Genomic DNA, 17,426 nt, shown 5'->3' with positions numbered 1-17,426 from the left:
GGTGTGTGCCACCACTGCCCAGCCCCCTTTAACCCTTTATATCACTGAGTTCTGTCTCCCATTGAAAGCCCGCTGCATGGCCTCTTACTAATTTCCTGACTACCGTCTCCAAATGAGATAAGACATATCTGAAGATTCAAAGCTAACACTCAGAAGTGAGAGAAAGCATTCAATGTTTGTCTTTGGTTCTGGTTTATCTCACTCAGAGTGTTTGTTTCTAGCACCATTCATTTACTTGTGAATTAAACTTTCCTTAACAGCTGAATAATAGTCCATTGTGTAAATATACTACGTTTTCTTTATTCACTCACCAGTTGATGGACATCCAGGCTTCTTCCATTTCCTGGATATTGTGACTACAGCAACAATGAGCACGGGTGAGCAGGTACCTATAGTAGGATATAGAACCCTTTGGGTCTATGTCCGAGAGTGATATAGCTGGATCATATGGTTGATCTATTCTAGGTTTTCGAGGAACCTCCACAGTGATTTCCATAGTGACCTCACTAGTCTGCTCTCCCACCATCAGTGAATAAGTATATTCCCCTTCCTCACATCCATGCCAGCAGATAAGGTTCTGGTTTCATTCTTCTACATGTCTCTATCCAGTTTGACTATTCTATCTTTTCTCCAGTGTTTATTGTTGGCCTCTTTGTCAAAAATTCAGGTACCTGTGGGTTTTTATGTGTGTTCCCAATGCCAGTACCATGCTGTTTTTATTATTATTCTTTTGTTGTATAACTTGAAGTGTAAAGGTCATTATTGCTATTTCATGGACCTAGATCTCAGTGGTAAAGTTCTTTCCTAGTGTATGCTGCACACTCACACACACACACACACACACACACATGTATGTATGTACAGCAAAAAACCAAAAAACATTGCCCTTATAGCCAGTTGAGGGCCTAGAGGTTGTAGAGGTAAAGTAAGAGAGTGTCTACCCCACTTTCACAGTTGAGCTTGGGAGTATGTGGGCAACTCCTAGGATGCTCAGGGTATGCTTCCTGTTGTTGCTAAGGGATATGGGAGTACAGTAATGGCTGTATAATGCATGTGGGGCTGAGCATACTGCACACTGCTAGGATCCATGGGGTGACTCTGTGGTTCTGTCTGGGTCTTAGATGACTGTACATGGTTGGCATATGGTATGGAGTGTTGTAAGATTTATGAGAACTTTATGTGTGTGAGAAACAGTGGGGTCTCTGGTAGAACCAAAGGTGGAAGGAGCAGCGCTAGTCGAGAGCCTTAATGGGGATATGGATGTGGGCATAAGTGTGTTAGCAAATGTTGTAAATTATCAGCCACAAGAAAACTAGTCTGGAGAAAACCAATCTAGGATCTAGGTGGGTGGGACGGATGGGGAAGTAGGAAACACTGTGGTTTTTAGAAAGGAGGAAGTGGGCCCTACTCTAGTAGCTCCCCTGAGGGCAGGAATGAGATTTTCTCGGTCTGGGCAGAGTCTAGCAGCCGTGAAACAGTTAGCTTACTCGAGCAAACTGAGGGATGCCAGAGAGTTCAGTAGGGCCATAAAGGGCCACAGAGACCTAGTGAAGATGTTTATATTTTCCCATGGGTAGAAAGGAGTTATGGAAAGTTCTGCCACTAGGTTGTGTAAGAAGAGGCCACCAAGAAGAGCAAGCCCTGGGACGAAGGGAGACACTGAGGGAAAACAGGAGAAACTGAAAAGAAAGTCTACGGAAGTAGGAGACAGGGATCTTGAATCTTTTTGCCCTCAGTGGTACCTTACCTTGGCCATACCCAGACTCCTAAACCGAAGCCCTGCTGTCTTGAGGGCAGGGTTAGGGCTATCTCTTTCAGTAGCCACACTGCTTTTCTTAATACTTTTCTCAGGTCTCCTAGGGCTTGGAGAGCAGGATTAGGAAAAGAACTCAGACCAGAAGCCATCTTCATGAAAATCAGCTATTATCTTGTTGTATGAACTTGGGCTAGTCAACACGTCTTTCTTTGTCTTCATCTCTGCACAAGAAATCAGGCAGAAAATCACTGCCTCCCTTACCTGAGACTCCAGGGTACCCCTGAGTCTAAATTTCATTCAGCTGTCTCTTCTATAGGCCTGCCCACGAGGAGGCACAGAGTGGAAAGGCAGCCAGTGCAGCTCCCATGTGAGGGTCAGGCAGGTAATGAGAGGAGAGAATGGCCAGGGCAGAGCCATGGAGAATTATAGGCCACCCCACTCTGAGAAGCAGCACAAGCCCCACAAGAGCCCTGCCACCCAGCTGTTGACCTGGTGGGAAGGACTTGCCCAGGGCAGCTTACCTGCTTTGAGGCCTTGAGATCTGGGAAGCAGCTGGAGAACCCCTGGGACCCTGGCACCTGTGCACATCTCTAGAGGTCTGGGTGGCAGTGTAGTTGGACTTCTCTTTGACCCCGAGCTCACAAATAACAACACACTGAGACTTAATATTCATTTTGAAACCTAGGCCTTAGCTTAGGTTTGTCCCCAACTAGCTCTTAGAACTTAATTAGGCCATATTTTTTAATTCTGCCATGTGGCTCTTTACTTTTCCACAGTATGGCACATCTGACTTCTTCAGGGTCTCACTGGTGCCTCCTGCTTGCCTAGATTTATCTCCCCTTCCTCTGTCTCCCCCAAAGTCCCGCCCATTCTCTCCCTAGCTATTGGCCATTCAGCTCGTTATTAAACCAATCGGAAGGCACCTTTCATACAGTGTGATCAAATATCCCACAACATGGCAGTATATTTGGCTTTGTTCAGTAGCTCTCTGGCCATCATCATTTTTTCCTCTGGCCATGTGTCTTTGCAACTGTGTCTACACCTGTACCACCCTCCAGGTGATTCATCCTCCTCAGCCCTATGCCCAGAGAGAGGACAGGGCAGGGCCAAGCAAGATGTGCTGAGCTGGGCAGGATACGCCACTCTACTGGGCCAGAGGTTAGAAGAACACCCTTTCTTCACAGGCTCGGCCCTACCTGTTCAGGTGGGAAGGCACAGGAGGAAACCACCCAAAGCCAGGTACAGGGTAGAAGGAACCCACTGGGACCAGGATCTAGAGCGCATGTTCTCTCAGGCTGGGAAGGTTCCATGGCTCCCTGGCTGGTCTGTAGCCAGGATGAGGCCAGGAGCTCAGGGAAGCTGCTCTAGAACCCTTGGCTTCCCTCCAACACTAAGAGACCTAAAATCCCCTGCAACTGTCTGCCTGTGTGACCTTGTAAGGAAGGGTATGGATGTCTCAGTGAAAAGACAGCATGTGACCCTTTGTTTAGAGCAGGAAGAGGCAAGTGTCCTGTGTTGTGACTATATTTGTGTATAACTCTGAGCTAGGACCCTCAGATACCGTGGACATGTTTGTTGCAAGAATGTGACCTAGTAAATTATGGAATGTATATCTGACTTGTGTCTATGTTTCTGGGTATGTAGTGGTTTATGACCTTAGGCTGTTTTGATGTTGTGTGTGTGGTTTTTTTCTGACCTGGTGTAATGGATCTATGTGGTAACTATGATACTTGTAACTATGTTTGTAGATATTCAAAGGCATGGTAATGATATATATGAAACTTCAGGATCCTGTAATGTAAATGGCACACCTTTGTAACTTGGTGAAACTGTGCTTGAGTAATATAAAGTGCCATATAAAGTTATATGATGGCATGTGGTTAAGTGATTTGTGAGATGATAGGACTGCCATTGTGTCTTTGTTGTATGCTTTTGTGACTGTGCTTGACCTTATCATTGACGATTCCATAAGGAATTGTAGCTGCTAGTCCATGTAATAGTGTGGGCCCAGGCTTTCAGGAGAGTGAAGACATGTGTTTTGGAGGTTTTAGTTTGTGTAACTTGGCAGTTGTGTAAATCACTGTAAATTCCATGTGCCTTTGTGACTTAGTAGACCCACTCATGAGACTGACATAGGGTAAAATCCTTGCAATGAGATGCCATGTGGCTGTGGCACAGTGTATCTCACACTGTGTGCTAGTTGTATGTGGGACCTCTTGTTTGGTTGGTTTCAGTTGGGTTTGCAGTATGTATCCTAGGCTGGCATTGAACTTACTGTCCTTGTTCAGCTTCTTCAGCTTCCTAAGTACTGGGCTTATAGGCACGTGCTGCTGTGCCTGGTGCTCCAGGAGCTCTTGCCTCGTGCTCACTCCCTGGTCTTCGCTCCTGATCACATGCATCTCTCCCTACACAGCGTTTTTCATGTCCCCCTTCACCACAGAAAAAATGAGCAGCTCTTCATTCTGGCATCTAAGGCTTTTCCACTCTTCTCTAGCCCTACCTGATTCCTCTATCATCTCTGAGGCAATCCCACAGCCTCCTACCAGCCACAACCACACAAATCCTATACTCTTTCACTTGGGACATGTGACTTGTGGGGGGGTCAATCATTGTATCCCAAGCCTAAGTCTTTCCTTATAAGTGTGATCATCATATTCTCCAGGGCCCCAAACAAACTTCCATAAGCTTAGGGGTCCTATGCTAAGGAAGGAGAAAGTAAGAAAATGATTCCTCTTTTTCTGAATATGCTACTTAATGCTTTTCTTTCTTACTTTTGTTTTGTTTTTTCAAGACAGGGTTTCTCTGTGTAGCCCTAGCTGTCCTGGAACTCACTCAGTAGACCAGGCTGACCTCGAACTAACAGAGATCCGCCTGCCTCTGCCTTCTGAGTGCTGGGACTAAAGGTGTGCGCCACCACGCCCAGCTAGCTACTTGCTGCTTTAAAACTGTTCATGTACCTGCATTCTGGATACTGGGGGTGGGTTGGGTGAGGTGGATGTGGAAGTAGAGCAAAGTAAAACAAATTGGTAGGACTCTGAGATTTTAAGAAGCAAAATATTTTCTTATGACACACATGTACAATGGGTCTGGAACCCAGGCCTTGCAAATGCTAAACAAGTGGTCTATCACTGAGCTAACTCCCTCGTTCCCAGTTTTATCATTTTTCTTTTTGAGACAGGGTTTCTCTTTGTAGCCCTACCTATCCTGGAACTAGCTCTCGTAGACCAGGCTGGTCTCAAACTCACAGAGATCCTCCTGCCTCTGCCTCTGCCTCTGCCTCTGCCTCCTGGGTACTGGGATTAAAAGTGTGTGCCGCTATCACCGCCCGCCTCAGTTTTATAATTTTAAAGACACTTAGCTCTACAAAATTTTAGACAAGAAAGTTCATATATTCTCAGGGCTTTCAGAAATGAGATGAAGAGCCAGGCGGTAGTGACGTACGCCTTTAATCCCAGCACTCGGGAGGCAGAGGCAGGCAGATCTCTGTGAGTTCGAGGCCAGCCTGGTCTACAAGAGCTAGTTCCAGGACAGGTTCCAAAGCTACAGAGAAACCCTGTCTCGAAAAAACAAAACAAAACAAAACAAATGGGATTAAGAAGACAAGAATGGTAGTTTATGCCTATAATTCTGGCACTTGGGAAGCAAGATTGTCATGAGTTTGCATCCAGCCTGCGCTACATAGTGAGACTATGTCTCAAAAACAAACAAAAATAATAAAATAATTGGCCAGGCGGTGGTGGCGCACGCCTTTAATCCCTGCACTCAGGAGGCAGAGGCAGGTGGATCTCTGTGAGTTCGAGGCCAGTCTGGTCTAAAAGAACTAGTTCCAGGACAGGCTCCAAGGCTACAAAGAAACCTTGTCTCGGGAAAAAAAAATTAAAACAAAACAAAACAAAACAAAAAAACAAAAATAATAAAATAATTAACAGATGAAGAATGGCTGTATAAATCAGAGCCATAGGCATGTACACAAACTTCAGGGTACTTACTTCTATTCTCAAACTGGTTAAATTCCTGAGTTTGGTTTAAGTCCTTAATTATCTACCAACATCCATGGAGTCAATATGCTAATCCCAGTGAACTATTATTTCTTTATGAAATACCAGTCTCCACCCTGTGCCTGGTTCTCTTTCTACGGCCTAGGAGAAGGGCTTCCTGGCAAAACAGTGTGTCCAGTAAAGGGCTCAGTGGAGCCTAATTCTAGATACCTGCTAAGATATGCTACTTCCTATTTTCCCTTGGGTAAAATCAGTCACTTCACATCCAGTTTCTCCCTTTCTACAGGGCTGCACCAGGGAAACCGGATCCTGGTTAAAAGTTTGTCCCTTGACCCTGGCCAGAGTCTGGAGCCTCATCCAGAAGGCCCCCAACGGCTTCGTTCAGATCCAGGCCCTCCCACTGAAACCCCCGGCCCACGTCCTTCACCATTAAAGCGGGCACCAGGCCCAAAGCCACAGGGTAAGTGCTTCCATTAAGAGGAGAGAAATACACCAGAGAGGTGTACAAAAGGAAAGGAGAAATTAACAGGTGACAGAATAGGGAAGTGCCCTTATCTTGAGGGGCAGCAAGTGATACCTATCTAATGGGCAGAAAGGTGTTGCCTGTGGCTGACACACCCTACTGGGATTTCACCTCGTCCAGCTCTGTGCCTACTTGCCTACTTCAGGCAAAAAGGGGGGTGGGGAGCGATGGCAGCAGTTGCCTGTACTCCCAGCACTCAGGAGGTTGAGACAGGATCGTTGCATTCAGAGCTGTTATTAGTGCCATTAGTACCAGGTAAGCAATGCTGTATAGTAAGAGTGTCTCAAAAGACCAGCTAAACAAATCAAAATTGGCAGAGGATATAGCTCGATGGAAAAGTGTTCACCTGGCATGCACAGGGCCATGGGTTTGATCTCTAGCACAGAACAGAAGATTCTGCAGTTTGTGAAATTAGGTATAGCCTGGCTATGCTAACCAGCCCTGTGATCTCTCTCCTTTCTTCCCCATCCACCACTCCAGTTCCCCCAAAGCCCAGCTACTTGCAGATGCCCCGGATGCTTCCTCCACCTGAGCCCATTCCTCCGCCACCATCACGCCCTCTGCCTGCAGACCCTAGAGTGGCCAAGGGTCTGGCCCCAAGAACTGAGGCCAGCAGCGGTTCTGCAGCAGTGTCCTCCTTGATTGAGAAGTTTGAAAGGTGAGTCCGATCCCTATAGGACCCTGTGAGCAAAGGGTGGATCTGGGACAGGAAGGGATAGTTGTAGGAGAGGCCTCTTGGTCAAGCTCATACCCTGCCTCCATGTGTGTCCATCACCCACCTCAGAGAGCCTGTGATTGTCGCCTCGGATAGGCCAGCCCCTGGCCCCTGCCCAGTTCCCCCAGAGCCAGCCATGTTGCCACAGCCACCCCCGCAGCCAACAGTGTCCCAGCTCCCTGAGGGTGAGGCTTCTCGCTGCCTGTTCCTGCTGGCTCCTGGGCCCCGGGATGGTGAGAAGGTACCTAACCGGGACAGCGGCATTGACAGCATCAGCTCGCCATCCAACAGTGAAGAGACCTGCTTTGTCAGTGATGACGGGCCATCCAGCCACAGCCTCTGTCCTGGGCCCCCTGCCCTGGCTAGTATGCCAGTAGCTTTGGCCGACCCCCACCGGCCTGGCTCCCAGGAAGTTGACAGTGACCTGGAAGAGGAAGACGAAGAGGAAGAAGAGGAGGAGAAGGAAAGAGAAATTCCAGTGCCCCCACTGGAGAGACAGGAGTCTGTGGAGGTACTGACCTAATGTTATCCAAGAGGGAGGACTATGCAGAGAAAGCAAGAGCCTGGCATCTGTGCTTAGTTCTTCCCCCAGCCTGGTATTTCTCAAAACAGGGCATTGCTTCCATTTAGTCTATTTGGCACCCCTGGTTTCCCAGTGTGGAGGACCAGTAGCAAAACTCTGCTCCTCTTCCAAATGACTATGACCACCAAAATGGCCATGCCTCATTCTAAATTAGGAATTAATTAATTAGTTAGGAAGGTGGTTTCACTTTCATCAGAGAACCACTAATGGATCTCGGTTTTTTTCCTGACCCATAGCTATGTGATACTGGGGGCGTCTCTTCTTCCCTTTCCACTCTTCACTACAAGCCTCCATTTCCTTGTTTGTATGACAGAAACTCTCTCATACCAAAGAGACTACTTAGCAACTGGAGGAGGGACACAGAGCCAGAGCCTAGTGGGGCCTGGAGCACTTGGTAGTTAGGAACCCTTTCCACGCCCTATCTGCTGCTTCAGAAGGTGTCCTTGCACACAAGGAAGGTCTCAGCCAGAATACCTGCTTTACCAGAACCAAGCTCAAGTATGGGGCCAGGGAGTGCTGAGATGAAACGATGCTCAGCAAGCGTGTAGCCTGCAAACAAGAAAGTGAGCCGACAGGCATGATCTTAGCCATTTTTGTATTTCTGTACCTTTCTCACAGCCCACATACTCAGCAAGCTTTGCTGACAACGAACTCAATGAGCGAATAAATAGCTGATATTTAGAGACTGGAATCTGCAGTCTGTTCTGTTTTTATTTATAGGAAATCTTTTAGGATTGGGAGTGTGGCTTAGTGTAGAGCATTTGCCTAGCATGCATGAGGCCCCAGGTTTAATCCTTAATATTGCAATAATTAAATTAAAATAAATGAAATTGTCTCCATTACAAATGGACATAGGCTCTGTCCTTGTAATGGGACTCCTAAATCAGAAGTAATCAGACAACTTACACATGCAAGTGAATGGTAGACTGAGATTTGAACCCAGGAAGTTGGACTTTCTAGTTCTCTGTTTAACCACCAAACTATGCTCACCAGGAAGTTCATGTCTTCCGAATTGAGTGACTAGGAGTCAGGGATGAAGCTACAGGAAGCTTTATGAATCAGTTTGGGGTTATTTCAGGGTGTGGTACTAAGGTTAGAGCATCATGTGTACTCTGTAAGGGGAGGCAGGCATAATGGCATTGCCTGTAGTCCAATTGGGGAAACTGACGTAGGAGGGTCACTTCAGTTCAAGAGTTTGAGGGCACCCTGAGGTACATAGCAATAACTGCTAAGTGAGTGAGATAAGTTGGGGGAAGGAAGGAGAGAGGGAAGAAAAATGGATAGAAGGAGCCGGGGTTAGGGCAGAGATGATGTTTCAAAGGTCACTTCTCCTTTTCAGCTGACTGTGCAGCAGAAGGTCTTCCATATTGCCAATGAGCTTCTACAAACCGAGAAGGCCTATGTTTCCAGGCTCCATCTCCTGGATCAGGTGAATGATCCCTCTGGGGTTCCAGGGCCCCAGGATGTGGTAGGTAGCTTCCACAGAGGAAATGGTAGGGCCTGAACTTAACTCCACCATTAAATTAAGATCAGATCCAGAAGTGGTAAGGTCTCTGGCTGACCTTGAAGCCGATTTTGATTCTGTTCACAAGTTTAATCTTCACTTCTAACTCTTAACGGATGTGTACTAGCCCTGTGATTGTGACTCTGACTCTGCTTACTCTTGCCTGCATCTTGAATTTATCCCCTCCCCATGGACCTCATTTTAATTCTTGACCCCACATCCACTAGAATCTCTGAGGGTATGGGTCTTTTTTTTCCCCACGGTTCTGTCCTAGCCTCCAGGACAGTGCTTTACACACTAAACACCATAAATATTTGTTAAAATAAAGGGATCTATCTATTCCACCTTTCTCTCTGAACCTGGATTGGCTTCCGACCTTGCTCCAGGTCCTAACCTGGCATCGTTTCAGTCCCTAACTCCAAGTCCTAATCTTGGTGACCTGTACTTCTCTCCATTCCCATTCTTCTCCGTCTCAAGACCAGTACTGATCTCAGAAATGCACAAAGCTGCCCACAAATCCTGCCCTTACCTGCAAGCTGCCCTTTTTCCATCTGAGCTCTAGTTTCAGGTGAGCTGAGCGTGGCTGTCATTCTCCACAGGTGTTTTGTGCCCGGCTGCTGGAAGAGGCTCGGAATCGCAGTTCCTTTCCTGCTGATGTTGTCCATGGCATCTTCTCTAACATCTGCTCCATCTATTGCTTCCACCAGCAGTTCCTGCTGCCTGAGCTAGAGAAGCGTATGGAGGAATGGTGAGGGCTCCAGAGCCAGTCTGCTTATTCTGGCATCAACTTGCATGCTAAGCCCAGATGTATACATAGGATTTCATTCCTGGGCTGGGATGTAGCTCAGTGGAAGAATCCTTGCCTAGACTATGCAAGTCCCTGAATTCCATCCCCGACATCATTTGGTGCAGGGGTGTTTCTATATAGGGTTTCTCAGTATGTAGACCTGACTGTCCTGGAACTAGCTCTGTAGATTAGGCTGGCCTTGAACTCACAGAGATCTTCCTGCTTCTGCCTCCCAAGTGCTGGAATTAAAGGTGTGTGCTACCCCTACCCTGGAAAAATAAGTTCATTTTTACCTACCTTCTTTTCTGTGCAAGAGGCCCAGCCTCTGCCTTCTAGGCCCTCACAATCTAATGTGGAACATAGGCCAGGACCTAGAATGCTACAACAGAATAGCAGGGCTCTTAAGAGTATGATATGACTCAATTGGTAGAGGTGCTTGCTGCTGACAACCTGAGCTCAATCCCTGGAACCCACGTAAAGATGGAAGGAAAGAAATGACTCCATGAAGTTGTCCTTTGACATCCACACACATGCTGTATGTGCTCACATTCTCTCTCACTCTCTCTCTCTCTCTGACACACACACACACACACACACACACACACTTACATACCCACTCATCATCATCATCATGAAATTTAAGACAAAACATGTCTGTTGAGATTTAGTTGTTATGGTGTTGTATGCCTATACTCCCAGCACTAGGGAGTCTTTGGCAGATCAGTGAATTTGAGGCCAACTAGACTACATAGTGAGACTCCATCTATAAAAAAAAAAGTGAGTTTAAGAGCTATAATGAGCCATGCATGGTGGCATAAGCCTTTAGTCCTAGCACTTGGGAGATAGAGGCAGGTGGATCTCTGAGTTCAAAGCCAGCCTGGTCTACAGTGAGTTCCAGAACAGCCAGGGCTACACAGATAAACCATCTTGAAAAAAAACAAACAAATAAAAGATAAAATGACTAGGTTCAAATTTTGCCTCTGTTACTTGCTAAACTTAAGCAAGTTTCTTAAGTTGTTATACCTTGACTTCCTCATCTTTATTCGTGTGTGTGTGTGTGTGTGTGTGTGTGTGTGTGTGTGTGTGGTTTTTCGAGACAGGGTTTCCCTATCTAACAGTCCTAGCTGTCCTGTAACTAGCTCTTGTAGACCAGGCTGGCCTTGAACTCACAGGGATTCACCTGCCTCTATGTGCTGGGATTAAAGGCATGCATTACCACAGTCCGGCCCATGCATGTATTTTTATTTGTTTTTTGTAGTGTTAAGGATTAAACTGAAGGCCATACACATGCTAGGCAAGTGTTTCACCACTGAGCTGTACTCAAGTTCACCTGTCTTTAAAATGGGGACAATAATAATGGCCTACCTTGTAGGATTATTTTTAAGAATTAAATGTCTTAATAATACATGTTGAGAGATTAAAAAAATCCTGGCATGTAAGTGTTTAAAGATTATGAACTGCTGTTCTTTTGTTCTGTTTTGAGACAGGGTCTCACTAAGTAGATGGCCTAGATCTCACAAAGGTCCACCTGCCTTTGTCTCCCAAGTGCTAGGATTAAAGGTGTGGGTACCATGTCTGGCCTGAGCTGCTGTTCTTATCAGTGCCATGGTAAAGGTGAGAATGAAAGACTGGGGATGCAGACACATGGATGGAGCCTAGCCCAGGAGTAAAGTAATGACTTGAGAAGCGAATGTTCAAGGGAGAAGAGCAGGGATTAGGGACTGACTGGCCTTCGGGTTCTCCTCTTCCAATCTAGACTATAGTGCCTGCACCACCAACAACAAGCAGGCTGTGCCACTGTCTGCTTAAAACTGTTTCCACGTTCTGTCCACTCACAGGATAAAGTATGCCTCTCTTAGAAAACTGTGACTGCAGAGGGCTAGCATAAAGCCTAGTTCCCACATGCCCCTTATCATCCTGTGACCTGAAATCTGCTTTGTCTGCCACATCGCACTGTGGCCAACAAGAGTTCAACAAGACCAAGTTACTTTTCCTACCATACAAGACAGTAAAGTTCTCAGGGTTTGACTGGGTATGGCTCAGCACCGTGTCCCTGGCACTACCCAGCTCAAGACTGGGCACAAATCAATGATCAGTGGCCTTACAGTATGACAAGAGTAAGTGTTTCAGGGTGGTATAGTTTCTGGTGCTTAGGCAGGACAGTTAGGCTAAGGATTAAACTGAGACTCTCAGCCTCATTGACCTGTAATATAAGCAGCATTTCCAGAGAAGTAAGCCAGTTGAAAAATGGCTTTCTTCCTGAGGTTGGAGACTTGTGGGAGGATCAGCAGGACCATGTCAGCCCCTGCTTCTACTCTAGGGACCGCTACCCACGCATTGGTGACATCCTGCAGAAGTTGGCACCCTTTCTCAAGATGTATGGCGAGTATGTGAAGAACTTCGACCGGGCTGTAGAGCTGGTCAATACATGGACAGAGCGCTCCACACAGTTTAAAGTCATCATCCATGAAGTGCAGGTAAGAGTTGAAGCTGGATGAGACATGCTACAGGGAAAAAGGTATACAGGGACCTGGGGGAGGCCTTTAGCCATCCCTGAGCTTTCGTGCTTCTGTCACAGAAGGAGGAAGCCTGTGGCAACCTGACCTTGCAGCACCACATGCTGGAGCCCGTGCAGCGCATCCCCCGCTATGAGCTTCTTCTCAAGGACTATCTGTTGAAGCTGCCCCATGGCTCCCCGGACAGCAAGGATGCCCAGAGTGAGTGTGTGGCCTAAGCCTTCCCTGCTTCCCCACACTGGCAGCCGGCCAGACATCTGAGGCTGGACTCCATGTTTCATTCACAGGGTTGGACTTCCAAGGTTGTATAATTCAGTCCCAGAATAGAATCTCTAAACTGAAAGGCCTACATTGAGGCTCTGTGGGGAGATTTCAGGATGAACCTCCAAGTTCATTACCCTGCCTTGTTACCTAGGAAAACTCCAGTTAGGAGCTTCTGACTAAAACTATGTGGTCTTGAGGGACATGTCCAGTATGATTCTTTGGGGGGCATGTATTCCCGAGACTGAACTCAAGATTTATCTCTGAATGAAGTTGTACTGGAGTAATGAAAGAGCCTAGCCCGACTCCTTCAAGCCAAGCCTGTTTAAATTCTCCATGAGTGAGTTCCCGAGTCAAAGCCCCATCGAGTCAGATTTCTATTGTTCCATCTTCCAGAGTTAGCACTCCACTCCAGGCCCACTGGCCATTCCCAAGAATGAACATCCCTAAGGAATTTCAAGGCTGACCAGAAGCCAAATAATTGTTTTTCTAGTCTGATTATTCCAGATTTTGTGTCCCCGTGTTTTATGCCTCTCAGGTTTAGATCTATAGGTCAAGATACCTCCTCTTCCTCAGACTCAGTCTTCATTCACTGAACCACTAGGAAAGAATTTGGTTTAGATTCCTTTCATATCCACCCCATCTGTATAGGGCTAGACCCCCACATAGAGCTCTTGAGTCTAGCCCACTTGTTCTTTCTTAAACTCAAATTTTCATTTATACAACATTAACATAACAGCTAAGTGTTTGTGCACTGTTCTAGGCACTGGAAATGGGGAGCTGAGCCAAAGATGAGGTCCTTGATTTAGGGAGTGCATATTCTCGTTGGACAGATGGCAATAAGCAAAATTGACAAGTACACAGGAATATTTTTGCCAGGTGCTGAGTGTGACTTGGGGAAGAGAGTGATGTAAGAGCAGCTGGGCAGTCTACTTTAAATGGGTGACTTCTGTGCAGGGAAGATGGTTGAACCCAAACCTGAATAACAGGAAAGTTGCCAGGGGCCAAAGGGAGGGGAATGTTCCAGGCAGCTACATTAGCAAATGTAGAGTTCCCAAAGCAGGGGGAGATGGGCAAGTTGGTAGAGGTAAGTGTATCAATGTGACAACAAGAGGGCCAGTGTGACTTGAGCATGACAGGAGAGGGCAGAATGATAGTTATAGAGAGGTTGGTGTCGCAAAGCTTTGGAGGCTGAGATGAGGTGGCTGATTTCTTCTGAGTGTAGTGGCCAGTCATGGGCAGGTCATGGTTAGGATTAACTGAAGAGTAAAAGGAGCCAGGAAATCTATAAAAAGGGCTTGGACGAAGATAATAGCAGCAGAAGTAATGAGAAGTGGCTCCATTCGGGATATATTCTATTTGGAAGTGGCACTAAAAAGTCTAGGATGCCATGGATATGGAAATTGGCAGAGTTGAGAGTGATGGTCCTTGGTGCTAGAGAGACAGCTTTGTGGTTAAGAGCATAAAGTGCCTTATATACCCAAGATCAATTCTAGCACCCACACCCAGGAAGCTCACAAGCACTGGTAACTCTAGCTCCAGAGGGATGAGATACCCTCTTCTGGGCTCCATGGGCACTTACATACACACATGCACACAAAATTAAAAAATAAATCATAAACAAGAGTGATGGTTCTTGCTGGGTATGTTGGTGCAGCTGGGAAGCAGAGGCAGGAGGATCGTGAATTTGAGACCAACTTAGGCTGCATCATGAGAGCTGTCTGAATGATAGTTCTTGAGATACACTGTTTGGTGAGCTGCCAGGTTAGTCAGATGAGTCTAGAAGTCCATGGAGGGATTTGAATGCCACTGTTCCGTAGTTAGTATTCAAAGCATTGGTGCAAGTGGGACTTGCCAAAGGAAATGGAATATAAATTGAAGGGAAAATGGGAGGCCAAGCTTCAAAGCACAGGGAGATGGGGTCAACAAAGGAGATGAAGAAGCAGCCTGAAAGGCAGCAAGAAAACAGAAAGTAGGCATGTCACAGGAACCGGGAGACAACAGTTGTGTTCTGTGCTATGTACACTTCCCAGACCCTTTACCCAACCAGACTTTGATACCCATCCTGGACCTCTGAATAGAAAGTTTGGTAACTAAGCTCTGCAAACAGATAGCTGCCTACTAAATACTGAGGTGCCATAGTAAGCCATAAAACCTAAACCTCAGGGCTGGAGAGATGGCTTAGCGGTTAAGAGCATTGACTCCTCTTCCAGAGGATCTGGGTTCAATTCCCAGCACCTATATGGCAGCTAAAAACTGTCTGTAACTCCAGGATCTAACACTCACACACAGACATATGTGCAAGCAAAACATGAATGCACATAAAATAAAAATTAAAAATCCCCTAAACCTCAAGAAAGTGCTTTCCAGCTGGGCAGTGGTGGCACATGCATTTAATCCTGGTACTTGGGAGGTATAGACAGGTGTGAGTTTGCTTGGTCCACAAAGTGAGTTACAAGACAACCAGAGCAGTTACACAGAGAAACCCTGTCTTGAAAAAAAAAATGTGCCTTCAAGTCCAGGTCCCATGGTGGCACATGTCTGTAATCTTAGCTACTCTGGAAGCCAAGGCAGGAGGATTGACTACCTGGGCTGCAAGGTAAATCCAAAGCCAACGTGGGGAGCTTAAACTTAGTAAGGAAAAAAAGTAGGGGTAAGCCTGTAACTTAGCAGTGGAGCATTTGTCTAGCATGTGTGAGGCCCCATGTTAAATCTCTAATACTTCAAACAAAAAACCCTAAACCCAGCTGGATGTGGTGGCACATGCCTTTAGTCCCAGTACTTGGGAGGTAGAGGTAGGCAGGTTCAAGACCAGCCTGGGCTACAGAGTGAATTCCAGGGCTACACAGAGAAACCTTATTCTGAAAGCAAAACCAAAAAAAAAAAAAAAACCCCTACAAAAAAAATACAAACACTGCAACATAAAACCATGTGTGCTTTCCAGCAAGCTGGCCATCTTCAGCCTTGATTTTCTCAGAATGATAATGTTACCTACCTCCATAGAATTGTTTTGAGGTGCTAAATGAGATTATCTAGCACCTCAACTTTGAGCACAGTCCAGGACACAGGGCAGAGGCTCCAATAAACAGTGATTTTTGATGGCTAATGTCATCTGTACCGCATTAGCCACCAGGTTGAGTTTATTGACTTCATTTCCCTGTTTTGTACAGCCTCAATCTTACCTGAGTCTCTAGAACAAATCTCAGTGTTCCCTATATTGGCTGCAAATGTGAGCCTCCCCCCCCCCCCCACGACACACACACAGAAATAAGCTTCATAGGTTGGTTTTCGGAGCTGCTTTGAGTGAGGGCCTCTGAGAGCCAGGTTAAGATTTGTCCTCCCCAGCCCAAGATCCTATGCTGAACTCCCTTATATTTTATGTGTCAAAGTAAAACCCATAAGCTGAGCCCCACTGAATCATCTTTCTGGTTCTGTTGATTGACTCACCTACTTTTAGCTCCCAGACTAAACTCCAGAGCCTGGACTCAATTCCCAAACTGCTTGCTTGGGACTGCTGCCCTGGGCTACCTACTTACACTAATCCCAAGACTGAACTCTAGACTGAGTGAGACCCCAGACTGCCAAGCCCAGCCTGGGCCCCACTAAAGCTTCTAACTTTAGACTAACATCCCCGTATCAAACTCCCAGACAGCAGCAGAGACACATGGGACTCCCAGAAAGGCTGACCTGTTTCCTGTATGGTGTATCACTAGACACGTCCTGACAGCAAACACAGTTTCCAGTATGAGCCCAGCCACATTTATGTGCCCCCCCACGTGCCAATCTTCTCGTCCTTTTGGGCTCTACTAGGGTGTGAAAGGTGCAGCACATATAGGAGAAAAGCAGCTTTCGTGGCAACTGCCACCTACCAGTTAGACAACCACCTGAGTCTCAGTTCTGTCCTCACTTAAATGGGGCATAGTAACACCTGTCTTCTGAGGGTCTCTGTCTTGGAGGAGCTAATTTATACTAAGCACCTGTTTGGAATCCCTGAGGAAGGTAGTAGGAACTCGGCCCTGTCCTCAGAAGCGTCTTGTGTACTGAGGGACCAGATGCAGTGAGCGATGAGTACAGTATGCTAGTGAGACAGAAGGAGCCAACCGTGTCCTAACTCATCCTCGGAACTTAGGGAAGGCTGCTAGATGTGGTGAGATGAATCCAGAAGAGTGGCCATTGGCCAGATAAAGCAAGACAGGACATGTTGAGGGAGGTGCATGTTTAGGGAGGAAGCCACAGCAGTCAATAGAAGCAGCCGCCAAGGGCTTTGAAGGCTAGACAGAACCACTGGGTCTTCTTAGTGCTGGCACAGAGTGAAGCATCAACAGATTTAAACAAAGGGGAAACAGTAAACTGTGTGCTAAAAAGCTCCTTCTGGCTGCCAGGGTTGAAGAAGAGTTGGAGAAAGGCATATGGAGACCTGAACTGGAGCACTGGCCACAGATTCGCTTGAGTACCAGAATGTGCTCATCTTAGGAAACAGGGCTTGGTTTGCCATCCATGTGGATATGTGCTTCTCCAGTCCAGGCATAAATTTCTGAGTAAGAAATCCACCATGAAGCTGCAGCCAGGCCGTAAGATGAGGCAGGGTTTGTTTAACTTGTGGAGGCTTATGGAGATTCATCTTATTTTTTTCATGATAGCACCTGGTCATAGTAGGAAATATGAAAATTACAAAAAAGAAGACAACAAGAGGGGGCCAAGAAGCTAGCTGTGACCTGAGCCCCATGATGACTGTTTAGGCATACATTTTTTAGATGTATTTGCAAGAATTAGATCATTTTCT

General features: G+C 46.5%; 1 protein-coding gene across 2 annotated transcripts in view; it reads left to right on the top strand.

The window, feature by feature from the left end:
• The window catches only part of Fgd1 (FYVE, RhoGEF and PH domain containing 1), a 45,229-nt gene that overhangs the window by 14,760 nt on the left and 13,043 nt on the right, over positions 1–17,426 (top strand). For both annotated transcript variants that reach the window (XM_085684618.2, XM_048441602.3), the window contains exons 2-8: positions 6,041–6,214; positions 6,758–6,935; positions 7,062–7,503; positions 8,915–9,004; positions 9,679–9,827; positions 12,187–12,343; positions 12,445–12,583. In XM_085684618.2, coding sequence (XP_085540744.1) covers positions 6,041–6,214; positions 6,758–6,935; positions 7,062–7,503; positions 8,915–9,004; positions 9,679–9,827; positions 12,187–12,343; positions 12,445–12,583 — 1,329 coding nt within the window. The remainder of the gene's footprint in view (positions 1–6,040; positions 6,215–6,757; positions 6,936–7,061; positions 7,504–8,914; positions 9,005–9,678; positions 9,828–12,186; positions 12,344–12,444; positions 12,584–17,426) is intronic.

The sequence above is a fragment of the Myodes glareolus genome, chromosome X (genome assembly GCF_982192425.1).
Source record: "Myodes glareolus chromosome X, mMyoGla1.1, whole genome shotgun sequence".
Taxonomy (NCBI): Eukaryota; Metazoa; Chordata; class Mammalia; order Rodentia; family Cricetidae; genus Myodes; species Myodes glareolus.
Note: the sequence above shows the minus strand (reverse complement) of the source record. Positions and strands in the feature narration are given on the sequence as shown.